This window comes from Macaca fascicularis, chromosome 19 (genome assembly GCF_037993035.2).
Source record: "Macaca fascicularis isolate 582-1 chromosome 19, T2T-MFA8v1.1".
NCBI classification, from domain to species: Eukaryota; Metazoa; Chordata; class Mammalia; order Primates; family Cercopithecidae; genus Macaca; species Macaca fascicularis.
The window spans coordinates 23,551,770-23,567,864 of record NC_088393.1 but is presented as its reverse complement, the minus strand read 5'-3'; the positions used below and the strand labels follow the sequence as shown (position 1 = coordinate 23,567,864).

Below are 16,095 nucleotides of genomic sequence, written 5' to 3'. Positions count from 1 at the left end.
ATTCTTCTAATTACCTTTGCGAGCTTTCCCTGTTTCTTTTCCTTCTGCCCTGTTAAAAGAGGATTTTCCAGTGCCTCCAACCCCCCGGCTTCCTTATCTTTACCTTTGTTTGGCAAAGTTTTCTCAGTGCCTTGCCTGCCGTTGGGGGAGGGAGAAAAGGAAAAGATAAAAAAATGTAAGGAGCTGGATCTGTTTCCAATTATTTGTGTTTCTTTTGCTCCTAATGCTCAGTTTTCAAATGGTGGCAATAATGTCCAATTTAATGCCTTACAAATTAAATTTTTAAAAGAAATGAAAGCTGCCATTTCTAACTATGGACCCCTATCCTTGGTCTTCTTGATATTTTTTCATCAGAAAATTTGATAATTCCTATAGACTGGAAGACTTTGGGGAAGGCTTTTCTTGATCGTTCTCAGTAGTTACAATTGCACAGCTGGTAAATGAACAAGGCGCATGTACAGGCTAGAAAAAATGTTATGTGTGATCCCCCAGGAGCCACTGAGGAACAACTCACAGGCACGGGCCAATATGCTACTCTTAATGCTCAGGCTGGTCTAGATGATGTTGCCCTTACTCAAATCAAGACTTTGTTTTTAAGGGCCTAAAATAAGGTAGAGATAACAGGAAAATCTTCCCTTTCCTCTGTGAAGATTTTACAGGGCACAAATGAACCATATCTAGATTTCATAGCCCGTCCTCAGGATACTGTCTTGAAAATTGTGGGTGCTGACCTTGCTTCAAAAATTTTGTTACAAACATTGTCTTTTAAAAATGCTAATGTTGACTATCAAAAATTGTTAAAATCGTTAAAGGCCAATGGGGCCAATTTAGATAAATATATTAAAACTTGTGTTAGTGTTGGAGGGGCTATTTATAATGCTCAATTATTTGCTGGAGCTTTGTCTAAAGCCTTAAAAGGCAATAACAAACAAGGTGTTTGCTTTCAGTGTGGTAAACCTAGACATTTCAAAAAAGAATGTCATAAAAATTGAACACTTTTATCCCTCAAGGCAGAAAGCTGCCTTCAGAGGTGTACAAATGTTGTGGTAAAGGTCGACCTTGGACAAATAAATGTCGTTCCAAAACTGATAAAAGTGGAAATTTACTGTCTCCTCTCCTGGGAAACGGGAGCTGGGGCCCACAGGCTTGGGGCCACAACAATTTATGTCACCAAGTCTGAAAGTGTAGTTGGTTTATCAGTCTTTACAAATGAGAAATATAAGAAAGGAAAAGAATGCACAAACTAACTGGGTTTCTTGTAATAAATCACTAAACTAGTCAAAGGACCAAAAAATACAAGATCAGCGTGACTCTGAGGGATGTGAGATTATGGTTCTGCACTTGTTACATTAAAGAGCTAAAATAAATAGACGTAATATTAACAATAATGACAGTAATAATAGCTATAGTATACTGAGTACTTACTATGTGTCCACTACTGTGAAAAAATCTTCACTTGCATTTAGTTCTTCCAACATTCCTTTAAGACCGACAAATTTTATAATTATTACTATTTCGTAGACAGGAAAACAGAGTTAAGACAGTTTTATAAATGTATCCAAGGTCATATAGCTATTATATTTTGAAAATATGACTTTCTGTCCCCAGAGCTTACATGCTTAACCCTTTCCTCTAGACTGCTCTATAAAGTACAAAAATGGTAGTCACTCTCCTTGGAATAATCGGAGGAAAGAAAAATCAGTAACTAAGTAAAAGTTGTATCTCAGCACCAGATCCAATCCCAATTTCAAGTATCCATTTAGCCTTGGATAGCATCACTGTGTTTTGAAAACCAAAATCCGTTGAGTATTTTGTGGTCCACCATCTTTTACAAAGCAGATACTCTATTGAATAGTAAGCTACGAACTGAATTTCTGCACCTGTAATCACTTTATTTGTTTACAAATATTTGTTATTGACTGAACCTGCATACAATACCCAGTGAGCAATGGCCTACAACATCAAGGAATAAATTCAAGTCCTCCTTAAGGATCCCACACCTTACCCCAGTTTCTCAGCTTTATGCGGCAACTAAGTAGAGCGCCGCTGCTGACTTAGCTATTACTCAGCCTTGTCCGGAGCTGCACGCCCCGGCCATAGCGAATAACAATTAACGATTAAACGCCTGAGCTCTATTCATTTCCACCTTCTACCTCCTCCCTGTATTTGCCTTTTCTCTTTTGTATCAATACCTCATTAAAGATGGCGCTCTTCCTGCTTCTTCTTCACTCACTTTTCCCGCGCGTGCAAAAATTGTTACTTAGTTGTTACTTAACAGCGCAGGCGCAACATGACGTTCGACCGGAGAAACCGAAACCAACCTGGCCACACCCTCGGCAATGAGATCATTTCCGCCTTAGCCCAACCCCTTCCCCTCCAAGTGTATATAAGGCAGTGCATTACCGCCATTAAACGAGACTTGATCAGAGCACTGTCTTGTCTCCATTTCTCGTGTCTCTTGTTCCCCAAATTCCCACCCCCTCCTCCAGGGCCTGCTCTGTCGATCCCACGGGCTGGGATACGTGGCGCCCGAACAGGGACCTGGAAACGAGGGACTCCGTGAGGAAGAGGACGCCAAAGGACGGTCGACCGTTAACAAAGACAAAAGGAGTCAAACTCTTCCGATCACCGCGGGAACCTGCCGCGTCAGAATCGAAGGTAAGTGACGCGTCCGAAATGGGACAAGAATTAAGCCAGCATCAAATATATGTAGGACAATTAAAAGAGGCTTTAAAGATACGAGGAGTAAAGGTTAAAGGTAATGATTTGTTTAAGTTTTTTGATTTTGTAAAAGACACTTGCCCTTGGTTCCCACAGGAAGGAACTATTGATATTAAAAGATGGCGTAGAGTAGGGGATTGTCTTCAGGACTATTATAATACTTTTGGGCCAGAAAAAAATTCCTGTGACCGCCTTCTCTTATTGGAACCTCATTAGAGATTTAATAGATAGGAAGGAGGCCGATCCGCAAGTCATGGCTGCGGTCGCTCAGACAGAGCATGTTTTAGAGGTTAGCTCCCGCTCTAACCTCACAAAGCCTCCGCAAGATATGGAGGAGGATCTCATTTCCCTCGAAAGTGATCATGAGGAAATCAAGTCTCCTTCTGTAACAGATAAAGAAATGCCACACGAAAGCAAACAAAAAAAATACCCAATTTTACAGATGCTTCAAAAAGAGGAGGAAATTAATAAGCCTAATCAATCGGATATAAATTGGGATGATTTAGAGGAAGAGGCGGCTAAATATCACAACCCTGATTTGCCTCCCTTTACTTCATACCCACCCCCATATAATAAGACACATAATGAGGCTTCTGCGCCCCTTGTTATGGCAGCAATAGATCCCAAAGAAGAATTAAAACAAAAAATTGCTCAATTAGAAGAACAAATTAAACTTGAAGAGTTACATCAATCATTGATAATTAGGCTCCAAAAGCTAAAAATAGGAAATGAAAAAATACCCAACTCAGACGCTATGGAGGGTTCCTTGCGCCCACTTCAGCGGCCTGGACAACATGTTCCAAGAGGGGGGTTAGTTGCTAGCCGACATAGAGAAGACTCCTCCCCCAAAGACGTTTTTCCAGTCACTGAAACCATAGATGAACAGGGACAGGCTTGTAGGCATCATACTGGATTTGATTTTACTATTATAAAAGAGTTAAAGACTGCTGCCTCTCAGTATGGGGCTACTGCTCCATATACTCTTGCTATAGTGGAATCTGTAGCTGAGAATTGGCTCACTCCTACAGACTGGAATACCTTAGTTAGGGCAGTTCTTTCTGGTGGAGACCACTTAATTTGGAAGTCAGAGTTCTTTGAAAATTGTAGAGATACAGCTAAAAGAAATCAACAGGCAGGAAACGGTTGGGATTTTGATATGTTAACTGGTTCAGGTAATTATGCAGACACTCAGGCCCAAATGCAATATGACCCTGGACTGTTCTCACAAATCCAGGCTGCTGCTACAAAAGCCTGGAGAAAACTTCCCGTTAAAGGAGATCCAGGGGCCTCGCTCACAGCGGTTAAACAAGGACCCGATGAGCCATTTTCAGACTTTGTGCATAGACTTATGACCACGGCAGGTAGAATCTTTGGAAATGCAGAAACGGGTGTAGATTATGTTAAACAGTTAGCTTATGAAAATGCTAACCCCGCCTGCCAAGCGGCAATCAGACCTTATCGAAAGAAAACAGATTTAACAGGATACATTCGCCTTTGTTCAGATATTGGGCCCTCATATCAACAAGGCCTAGCAATGGCCGCCACTTTTAGCGGCCAAACAGTAAGAGACTTCCTCATTAACAAAGGTAAAGATAAAGGGGGATGTTTTAGATGCGGTAAAAGGGGACACTTTGCAAAAGATTGCTGTGAAAACCAAAATAAGAATCCAGAAGCAAAAATCCCAGGCCTTTGCCCAAGGTGTAAAAGAGGAAGGCACTGGGCAAACGAATGTAAATCTAAAACTGACAGTCAAGGAAATCCTTTACCCCCCAGGCAGGGAAACAGGATGAGGGGCCAGCCTCAGGCCCCGAAACAAGCATATGGGGCAGTCAGCTTTGTTCCAGCCAGCAACAGCAATCCATTTCAAAACTTAGTAGAGCAACCCCAGGAAGTGCAGGATTGGACCTCAGTTCCACCTCCCACACAGTACTAACACCTGAAATGGGACCACAAACCTTAAATACCGGAATATATGGACCCTTACCACCTAACACTTTTGGGCTACTTTTAGGAAGAAGTAGTGTCACCGTGAGAGGCTTACAAGTCCTCCCTGGAGTTATCGATAATGATTATGAAGGAGAAATTAAAATTATGGCCAGAGCTATTGATAGTATTATTACTGTCCCTCAAGGAGTTAGAATAGCTCAGTTAATCCTGCTACCTTTGGTTAAAACAGATAATAATATCCAACACTCTAATAGAAATATAAAAGGTTTCGGATCATCAGATATATATTGGGTGCAACCAATTACAAATCAAAAACCCTCTCTAACCTTATGGTTAGACGGGAAGGCATTCACTGGACTAATAGACACAGGGGCTGATGTAATGATCATTAAACAGGAAGATTGGCCCTCTCATTGGCCTACTACAGAAACTTTAACTCACTTGAGAGGAATTGGACAAAGCAGTAATCCTAAACAAAGTTCTAAATACCTAACATGGACAGATAAAGAAAACAATTCAGGCCTCATTAAGCCATTTGTCATCACTTACCTACCTGTTAACCTTTGGGGGCGAGATCTGCTCTCTCAAATGAAAATTATAATGTGTAGTCCAAATGATATAGTTACTGCACAAATGTTAACTCAAGGATACACCCCTGGTAAAGGTCTTGGAAGAGGAGAAAACGGTATCCCACAGCCTATACTGGTTTCAGGACAACTTGATAAAAAGGGGTTTGGAAATTTTTAGCTCAGGCCACTGACATACCTGCACCCCAAAGGTGCGCTGACCCCATTACTTGGAAGTCAGATGAGCCCGTTTGGGTTGATCAGTGGCCTTTACTCAATGATAAACTAAGTGCTGCCCAACAGTTAGTGCAGGAACAACTGGTAGCAGGACATATTGCGGAAAGTAATTCTCCTTGGAATACACCTATTTTTGTTATTAAAAAGAAGTCTGGTAAATGGAGACTCTTACAAGATTTAAGAGCAGTAAATATCACTATGATCCTTATGGGTGCCTTACAACCAGGATTACCTTCACCGGTTGCGATTCCTCAAAAATATTTTAAAATCATTATTGACCTTAAAGATTGCTTTTTTACAATTCCCCTTCACCCTGCTGACCAAAAAAGATTTGCCTTTAGTCTTCCATCTACAAATTTTAAACAACCAATGAAGCGCTATCAATGGAAAGTCTTACCTCAGGGTATGGCCAATAGTCCTACCTTGTGTCAAAAATATGTAGCTGCCGCTATAGAGCCAGTCAGAAAAACATGGGCACAAATGTATATTATACATTATATGGATGATATTTTAATAGCAGGAGAAATTGGCGAACAAGTCTTACAGTGCTTCGCCCAACTCAAACAAGAGTTAACAGCAGCCGGATTACAAATAGCCCCAGAAAAAGTACAATTACAAGATCCATACACCTATCTTGGTTTCCAAATTAATGGACCCAAAATCATTAATCAAAAGGCCGTTATACATCGTGATCATTTAAAAACTTTAAATGATTTCCAAAAGTTACTGGGAAGCATAAATTGGCTTCGATCGTACTTAAAGCTCACCACAGGAGAGTTAAAACCTCTTTTTGATATATTAAAAGGAGACTCTAATCCAAAATCCCCCAGGTCCATTACTAAAGAAGCATTAATAACACTCCAACAGGTAGAACATGCCATTGCAACACAATTTGTTACCGGTATTGATTATTCTCAGCCATTAATATTCCTTATTTTTAACACAACAATAACCCCTACTGGCCTATTTTGGCAGAACAATCCCATTATGTGGGTACACTTGCCCTCCTCCCCTAAAAAAGTTTCATTGCCTTATTATGATGCCATAGCTGATCTAATTATCTTGGGAAGAGAAAACAGTAGAAAATACTTTGGAATAGAACCCTCTACCATTATACAGCCCTACACTCAATCACGCATCCATTGGCTGTTACAAAATACAGAAGCCTGGCCAATTGCTTGCGCTTCTTATACTGGCGCGATTGACAACCATTACCCACCTAACAAACTCATTCAATTTTGCAAACTTCATGCGTTTGTGTTTCCCCATATTACCAGTAAAGAACCTCAATGACGCATTACTAATTTTCACTGATGGATCTTCCACAGGACTTGCCGCTTACACCTACAATAATGTAGTCGTTAAGTTCCAGACCACTTATACATCAGCTCAGCTGGTCGAATTGCAAGCTATAATTGCAGCACTATCAGCTTTTCCTTGTCAGCCACTTAACATTTATACAGACAGCGCTTACCTGGCTCATTCAGTAACCCTCTTAGAGACGGTGTCTCAAATTAAACATATTTCAGACACAGCTAACCTATTTTTACAATGTCAACAACTTATTCAAAAAAGAACTATTCCCTTTTTTCTTGGGCATATTAGAGCACATTCAGGATTACCGGGACCTTTAGCACAAGGTAACGCAACAGCCGACACGGCAACAAAAACCATAGCCATAGTCACTACAGACAATTTGCAACAAGCACAAAAAGCACATGCCTTACATCATTTAAACGCCCAAACCTTAAGGCTTATGTTTAAACTTACCAGAGAACAAGCTCGACAAATAGTTAAACAATGCGCCAACTGCATAAAATATTTACCTGTTCCCCATCTAAGAGTTAACCCCCGAGGACTCATCCCCAACGAAATTTGGCAAATGGACGTTACTCACCACTTAGAATTCGGTCAACTAAAATATATCCATGTATGCATAGACACCTATAGTGGATTCATTAGTGCAACTCTCCAAACAGGAGAGGCCACCAAATGTGTCATAGCTCATTTATTACACTGCTTTTCTATTTTAGGAATACCCAAACAAATCAAAACAGACAATGGCCCCGGTTATATAGCCAAAACCTTCTTACAATTTTGTAATACCCTACACATTAAACATACCACAGGCATTCCCTACAATCCCCAAGGACAAGGTATAGTAGAAAGAGCTCATCTGTCATTAAAAACTGTTATCACAAAATTAAAAGGGGGGAGCTGGTACCCCGTGAAGGGTACCCCCAGAAACACACTCAATCATGCCCTGTTTATCCTTAATTTTTTAAATTTGGACAGTCATGGAAAATCGGCTGCCGACCGTTTCTGGCATCCTGAATCTCAAAAACAGTTTGCAATAGTAAAATGGAAAGATCCACTTGATAATTCATGGCATGGCCCCGATCCAGTTTTAATTTGGGGAAGAGGCTCAGTATGCATCTTCTCACAAAAAAATGATGCAGCCAGATGGCTGCCTGAAAGATTGGTAAGACAAATAAATCATAACCATTGTCAGTCCAGGGAAGATAAATCTCCCTGAGAAGTTCTTTCTTTCTTGTTTTTCAGAAAATGAAGCCTAACATGAAATTCCTTTGGAGAATAATTGCTCTATATAACATAGTGACAGTCTATGCAGGTTTTGGTGACCCTCGTAAGGCAAGAGAATTATTACGAAAACAATACGGCCAGCCTTGTGATTGCAGAGGGGGACAAATATCTGAACCTCCGTCAGATAGAATCACCCAGGTGACTTGCACGGGCAAGACAGCTTAATTAATGCCAAACCAGTTATGGAAATGTAAGTCTACCCCAAGAGATACCTCACCTAACGGGCCGCTCCTAGAATGCCCTTGTAGTTCTTTCCAATCTTCTGTACATAGTTCCTGTTATACCTCCTATCAACAATGCAAATCAGGCAATAGAACATACTATACGGCCACGTTACTGAAAACACAAACAGGAGGCATCAATGACGTACAAGTATTAGGATCCACTAATAAACTTGTACAATCTCCTTGTAACGGCCAAAAAGGAAAGCCTGTTTGTTGGAGCACTACCGCCCCCATTCACATTTCTGATGGAGGAGGCCCATTAGATATTGCAAGAATTAAAACCGTCCAGAAAAAATTAGAAGAAATTCATAAAGCTCTATATCCTGAACTTCAATATCACCCTTTAGCCCTACCTGAGCTTAGAGATAATTTTAGGCTCGATGCTCAAACTTTCGATATCCTCAATGCTACTTACAAGTTACTTCAAATGTCCAATACAAGCCTGGCCCACGATTGTTGGCTTTGTCTTAAAATGGGCCCCCCTATTCCTCTAGCTATACCTAACCTTTCATTGTCCTATGTCAATTACTCAAATGAATCCTTAGTAAATAATTCCTGTCCTATTACCCCGCCCCTTAGTTCAACTGATGACGTTTTCTAATTCCTCTTGCCTCTTTTCACCATCATATAATAACACTAAAGAAATTGATTTAGGCTATGTTGTGTTTGACAACTGTACCTCCATAATCAATGCCACCAACCCTTTGTGTGCCATAAATGGCTTGGTTTTCGTTTGTGGAAACAACATGGCATATACGTATCTACCTACAAATTGGACAGGGCTTTGTGTTCTGGCCACTGTTCTCCCCGACATTGATATCATCCCTGGAGATGAACCTATCCCCATCCCCGCTATTGAAAATTTTATTTATAGACCGAAACGAGCCATACATTTTATTCCCTTGTTGGCTGGACTAGGAATCACAACTGCTTTTACTACAGGAGCCACAGGCCTAGGAGTCTCACTAACCCAATATACTAAATTATCCAATCAATTAATTTCAGATGTACAGACCTTATCCAGTACTATACAAGATTTACAAGACCAAGTAGACTCATTAGCTGAAGTAGTTCTCCAGAATAGAAGAGGTCTAGATTTGTTAACGGCAGAACAGGGAGGGATATGTTTGGCTTTACAGGAAAAGTGCTGTTTTTACGCCAACAAATCCGGAATCGTCAGAGATAAGATAAAAACTTTGCAAGAAGAACTAGAAAAGCACAGAAAAGGCCTGGCCGCCAATCCACTGTGGACTGGACTCGATGGACTTCTCCCCTATCTCCTGCCATTTCTTGGTCCTTTACTTACTCTTCTACTCTTCCTCACTCTCGGGCCTATAATCCTTAATAAGCTTATGGCATTTGTCAGACAACAAATCGAGGCCTTCCAGGCCAAACCTATACAGGTCCATTATCATCGCCTTGAGATGACTGAAAATGGTGAGTCTTATTTACCTTAATAAGACCACCTCCCCTGTGTGCTGAACTGGACAGTCAATGACGGGTAAGAGGACACTATCTCCATCGGAGCCTAAGACAGGAGGGCCGCCCTTGCTGCTGCCTTATCCCATGACGGGCCTAGAAGGTGGGGGTGAGTTGACCCAACCTAAGACAGGCGCAGTTCCCGAGGGGTTTTCTTATCATAAAAATATAAAAAGGGGGACCTGTCCGGAGCTGCACGCCCCGGCCATAGCGAATAACAATTAACGATTAAACGCCTGAGCTCTATTCATTTCCACCTTCTACCTCCTCCCTGTATTTGCCTTTTCTCTTTTGTATCAATACCTCATTAAAGATGGCGCTCTTCCTGCTTCTTCTTCACTCACTTTTCCCGCGCGTGCAAAAATTGTTACTTAGTTGTTACTTAACAGCGCAGGCGCAACATGACGTTCGACCGGAGAAACCGAAACCAACCTGGCCACACCCTCGGCAATGAGATCATTTCCGCCTTAGCCCAACCCCTTCCCCTCCAAGTGTATATAAGGCAGTGCATTACCGCCATTAAACGAGACTTGATCAGAGCACTGTCTTGTCTCCATTTCTCGTGTCTCTTGTTCCCCAAATTCCCACCCCCTCCTCCAGGGCCTGCTCTGTCGATCCCGCGGGCCGGGATAAGCCTTATACTTTGTCTCCTAATAGAGGAGTATATAAATTAGCTATTAGAGTGTGTGGCCCTTTGCCAAAAGGACATGATGTTACTAATAAAATTCTTATTATGGTTCAAGTCTCACAATTTATATGCCTAGAGGCAGGGAAACATATTCTCAATAGGGAGGGTTTGGTAGCACAGAAAATAACTGTTTTTTGGGAAACTTTAGTTTCTAATTAAAAGCCCTTATGTTCATTGCACATTAATGAAATAGTTTTTAAAGAGTTAATTGATACGGGGGTGAATATGTCTATTATTTGTTTAAATTAGTGGCCTATACAATGGGAAAAAAGACAAGTTTCAGTTATACTCACTGGCTTGGGTTCTGCTTCTGTGGTTTATCAAGACGCAGAACCTTTAACTTGTGTCGGTCCTAAAGGTCAACAAGGTCAAGTGTTTTTTTTATATTGTTCCTATCAATATTAATTTTTGGGAACAAGATCTTTCACAACAATTTGCTGCTTTTTTAAACATTCCTCATATTTTCTCAGCTGCCAAAAATATGATGTTCAAAATGGGCTACAATCCTTTAAACTCATAGCCACCACTGCTATTTAGGTGAAACAGTGACCATTATCTAAAGAAATACTTAGGACTCTAAAAGAGTAAGTCAAAAAACAAATGGCCGAGAGGAATATAAAGCCACGTATTTCTGCATGGAATTCCCGTCTTTGTCTTGTCTTAAAACTATAAATGTTTACATTCAACCTAAGGAAATGTTTACAGCCTGGTCTTCCTAATCCTGCCCTTATCCCACAACGTTAAAAATTAATGGTCATAGATCTCAAAAATTGTTTTTTCTCTATTCCATTACAACCTCAAGATTGTAAAAAGTTTGCCTTTATTATTCCTAAATATAATAATGGACAACCCATTCAAAAATATCAGTAAAAGCTTCTTCCCCAGGGTATACTTAATAGCCCTACTATATGTCAAAAATTCGTACATAGGACTTTAAATCCTGTAAAAAATCAGTTTCCAACTGTGTTAATTTATCATTGCATGGATCTTCTCTGTCCCTGTTTCTAATAATTCTCAGCCACTTTCTCGATATCAATGGAAAGTTTTACCTCAAGGTATGTTAAACAGCCCTACCTTATGTCAAGAATTTGTCCTTTTGCATCATTACAAACTCAGCTTTCTTTCTATTCACTTAATATTGCCCCAGAAAAAATTCAACTGGATTTTCCTATTCAATATTTAGGTTATACCTTAGGAGCACAAAATATTCGACCTCAAAAAACTCAAACTCGACGTGATCATTTCAAAACATTAAATGACTTTCAAAAGATGCGTCCTGTTTTAGGAATATAATATCTTTTTTCTATTCTAGAAGGAGACAGTCAGTTGGACAACTCATGCCATTTAACTCCTTTGGCTTTACAGGAACTCCAGCTTGTAGAAGAGCAACTTCAAAAGGCCCATTTATATTATCTCCTTCCCAATGTTCCCCTTTCCTTTTGTTTATTTCATACTTTACATTCTCCCACAGGAATGATTCATCAAACTAATCGGCCACTAGAATGGATCTTTTTGTCCAATAAAATATCTAAACGCTTGGCTACTTATATCGATCATTTAGCTAAACTGATCATCAGAGGACGACATCGTCGACAACTTTGGGGAGGAGATCCTTCCTTAATTATCTCTCAATTCCCTCATAATCAGATTACTTATCTTCTTGCAACTTCTGATTCTTGACAAGTTGCTTGTGCTTCATTTGTTGGTCAATTTTCTACCCAATATCCTAAGTCTCTGATCTTTTCATTTTTTAGACAACATTCTGTGTTGCCTTTCTCACCAATTTCTATATTTCCTGTTCAAGGTCCTACCTTTTTTACTGATGCTAGTAGCAATGGTAAGGCTGGATATTGGAGTGTTCATCAATCTCGAGTTACAGTTTATCCTTATCCCTCGGTGCAACAGGAAGAATTGTTTACTATTTTCATGGTCTTACTTGATTTCCCTACTACTAGTTGTAACATTATTAGTAATTCTTAATACGCCGTTTATATTACTTCTTATATTTCTCAGGCCACTTTACTTCTTTGTGCTACTTCTTCTCTTCAGAAACTCTTTTCTTTGTTATCCTCTACTTTGAGCCAACGTCGAGCTCCTTTATTCATCACTCATCTTCGTTCTCATTCTCAACTTTCTGAACCATTAGTTCATGGTAATACTCAGATTGATTTGCTTTTAATCGGCCACCTACATGCTGCAGAACAAAAATATACTCTACATCACACTAATAGTTCTGGCCTTCAACGACGGTTTCATTTAACTCATAAACAAGCTCGTTCTCTTATTCGAGCTTGTCCTTCCTGTGCTCCTTTGAGCATTCCATCCTTCCATCCTGGGGTTAATCCACGAGATGTCCCTTCTTTTGGACGATTAAAATATGTTCATCATACCATTGATACCTTTTCTCATTTCTGTTATTACTCATCTCTTAGCTTGTTTCGCCATCATGGGCATTCCTCTTATACTTAAAACTAATAATGCCCCTGCCTATGTCTCTTGTAAATTACAAGTTTTCTTACAGCACTACAATATTCAACATGTCACTGGTATCCCGGGCAACAGTCAAGGTCAAGCCATCATTAAGCGCGCAAATTTAACCTTAAAAACTTAACTGTTTAAAAAAAAAAAAAAAAAAAAAGGGGGAAATGAGCCCCTCAAAAAACTAGATTTTGAAGGTTCTTTTTACTTTAATTTTTTTGATTTTGAAGGTTCTTTTTACTTTAATTTTTTTTGAATCAATGGAGACAATTGCAAGACTCCGCTGTTGTAACCCATCTTTCCTCACCTCCCTCGGTGATAGTCCCCACTGACAATTTAAAGATTTGGTATCCTAATGAAGAAGGTAAGTATGTTCAAGGGCAAGTTCTAAAACAGGGACGGGGCTATGCTCTTGTCCTTACAGGGAGCGGACCTGAGTGGTTTCCTACAAGATTATTGAAACCCTCTTGAAAAGAAAACTGGATTCAGCATGCATTTCTTCCATTGTTGGATGTGCCTCGGTGGGGGACTTATTTCCCTTAGTGAGGCTTTATATGAATATTGGTCTTATATTCCCTTTCCACCCTTGTATCAGGGAGTCGCCTGGGGGGAGGCGGAAATTAAGGTTTTCACCAATGACACTATTTGGATGCCGTCCCCCTATATGGACAAGGACAACACAGAACGGGAAACGGGAATCATAAACAGCACATACCAATTTGGAGTGGAAGGACTTCCAATATGCATGGGAAATAGTCCTCATTGTCTCCAAAAATCGCATGAAGCCTGGGCTGTTCGCTATAATCATAGTCATGTGGCTGCTAATACTGTTATTATTGTAACTAGAAGCTTTTAATATAATCATACTGTATATAGTAATGAAACGATTCCTAGTTCTTTACCTTTTTGTCCTATTCCAGAGGTTTCTCCTAATATTGAGGTGCTGGAGTGGCAACAATGTCGGGGAACTAAACCCCGGATTTTATTAGAATACAATGGAATGCAAATAACTGATTGAAGTGTGCACGGTGATTTTCAAATAAAATTTAGTCACATACCTTTGAAATGGCATCGGGTAAATAAAAGTATTGCCGCTAACAGTAATGAAACCTTGGTATGGCATGAAGGCCTGGCCTAAGTACAGAGTCATCTTTGGAAGTTGTTAGCTGCAGGCGATGCCATTAGCACTTTTGTGGGGAATATGTCCCTTAATCTTTCTAACCCGAATAACTCCTTTCATATTCAGTTATATCGAAATACCTCCTGATATATTATTGCTTGTGTCTGTAAGCCCTACCTATTATTAGTGGGGAATTTGACATGGGATAATGATACGGGGATTGTTAATTGTACAGATACGTGTACATTTTTGTCTTGCCTCAATCATTCCTGGTGGCACAACTTTACTGGGGATATTTATATCCTCAGGGCTCGTAAGGAAATTTGGCTACCTGTTAAACTTACGCGACCGTGGGGGGCATCACCTCTTGAGACTTATATTTGGACTTCTCTCCAGCGAACCCTCCATGCCCTTGGACTTATAATTGCCTCGGTGATGAGCCTTGTCGCCATCGTCTCCACTGCGGCCGTAGCAGGGCTCGCTCTTCATCAAAGCATACAAAATGCTGAATTTGTGCAGCAATGGCACGAACAATCTCACCGGTTATGGCTTCAACAACGAAACATTGATTCTCAACTTGCTGAAAGATTGGACAACATGGAGCAAGCCTTGACATGGCTTGGAGATCAGCTCACTGTACTCAGTACTTGGATAACATTACAATGTGATTGGAACTCCACTCAATTTTGTGTAATGCCTGTGCCTTTTAATATCTCTCAAAATTGGACCATAATCTGAAAATTATTAATAGGCCATAAAAATATTAGTTTGGACATCCAAGAGCTCACTCAGAACATTTTCGAAGCATTTCAACAACAATTACATGTGTTGTCCGGAACTGTAACCCTTCAGGAGCTGGGTCAACGCCTTGCTGCCTTTAACCCATGGACCCAGATGAAAACATGGATTTCTACAATCTCTGGAAGTATATTGCTTTGGGCACTTGGATTGGGTCTACTTCTTTTGGTGATTCGATGCTCCCTCCGTCGCCTCCAAAAACAAAAGAAAACACAAGAACAAATATGGGCTACATTTTTAGGATTGAGGCAAAACAAAAAAAAAGGGGGGGGGGAAATGCAGGGGCCTTTGAAAACAGTATGCTGAGAATAGATAGGGCTCAAAGACAGTATCTCCAATTGAACTTTTAATGAACTCCCGTAGGCGCCAAGAAGGCGGGCAGATAAGGAAGAGCATAGAAACAAGGAACTGAGTAGAAGTTTACATCTGGAAAAAGAAAGTTTGTTTTGCATTGCATTCTTTCTGCTGACGTGGGGTTTATGGAGTATAAATAAAGTGAGGCGGAGGCTCTGAGTGCGGCCACCATGTTCTCTGTGTGTCTTTGTCTTTTGTGTGTTCTTTCATTCTCCACCACCCCCGCCACGGACCCCAACAATACATCCCATCAATACCTAGTTTATTAAGAGTTTTTAGTGCCCTTTCCAGTAGTGACGACCTACCCACATGAGAACATGCCTCTCACAAAGGATTTCCTTCATCCCTCCCCAGAAGAGGAAAAGAGGAAACACAAGAAGAAACGCCTGGTGCAGAGCCCCAATTCATACTTTATGGATGTGAAATGCCCAGGATGCTATAAAATCACCACGGTCTTTAGCCATGCACAAACAGTAGTTTTGTGTGTTGGCTGCTCCACTGTCCTCTGCCAGCCTACAGGAGGAAAAGCAAGGCTTACAGAAGGATGTTCCTTTAGAAGGAAGCAGCACTAAAAGCACTCTGAATCAACATGAGTGGGAAACCATCTCAATAAATATATTTTAGATTAAAAAAAAAGTTTTTAGCATAAAGTGCTGTTGAATTTTGTCGAAGGCATTTTCTGCATCTATTGAGATAATCATGTGGTTTTTGTCTTTGGTTCTGTTTATATGATGGATTATGTTTATTGATTTGCATATGTTGAACCAGCCTTGCATCCCAGGGATGAAGCCCACTTGATCATGGTGGATAAGTTTTCTGATGTGCTGCTGGATTCGGTTTGCCAGTATTTTATTGAGGATTTTTGCATCGAAGTTCATC

The 16,095-nt window shown here is 40.3% G+C and overlaps 1 protein-coding gene across 1 annotated transcript; it reads left to right on the top strand.

Moving 5' to 3' along the window:
• Positions 1 to 15,377: 15,377 nt before the first annotated feature.
• On the top strand, positions 15,378 to 15,830 carry LOC135968653 (small ribosomal subunit protein eS27-like). The gene has a single exon (XM_065536347.2). The coding sequence runs from the start codon at positions 15,534 to 15,536 to the stop codon at positions 15,786 to 15,788; it is 255 nt and encodes an 84-aa protein (XP_065392419.1). The 5' UTR covers positions 15,378 to 15,533; the 3' UTR covers positions 15,789 to 15,830.
• Positions 15,831 to 16,095: the final 265 nt, after the last annotated feature.

Coding starts and splice junctions, on each gene's coding strand:
- LOC135968653 (XM_065536347.2), top strand. CDS start 15,534: ATGCCTCTCACAAAGGATTTCCTTCATCCCTCCCCAGAAGAGGAAAAG.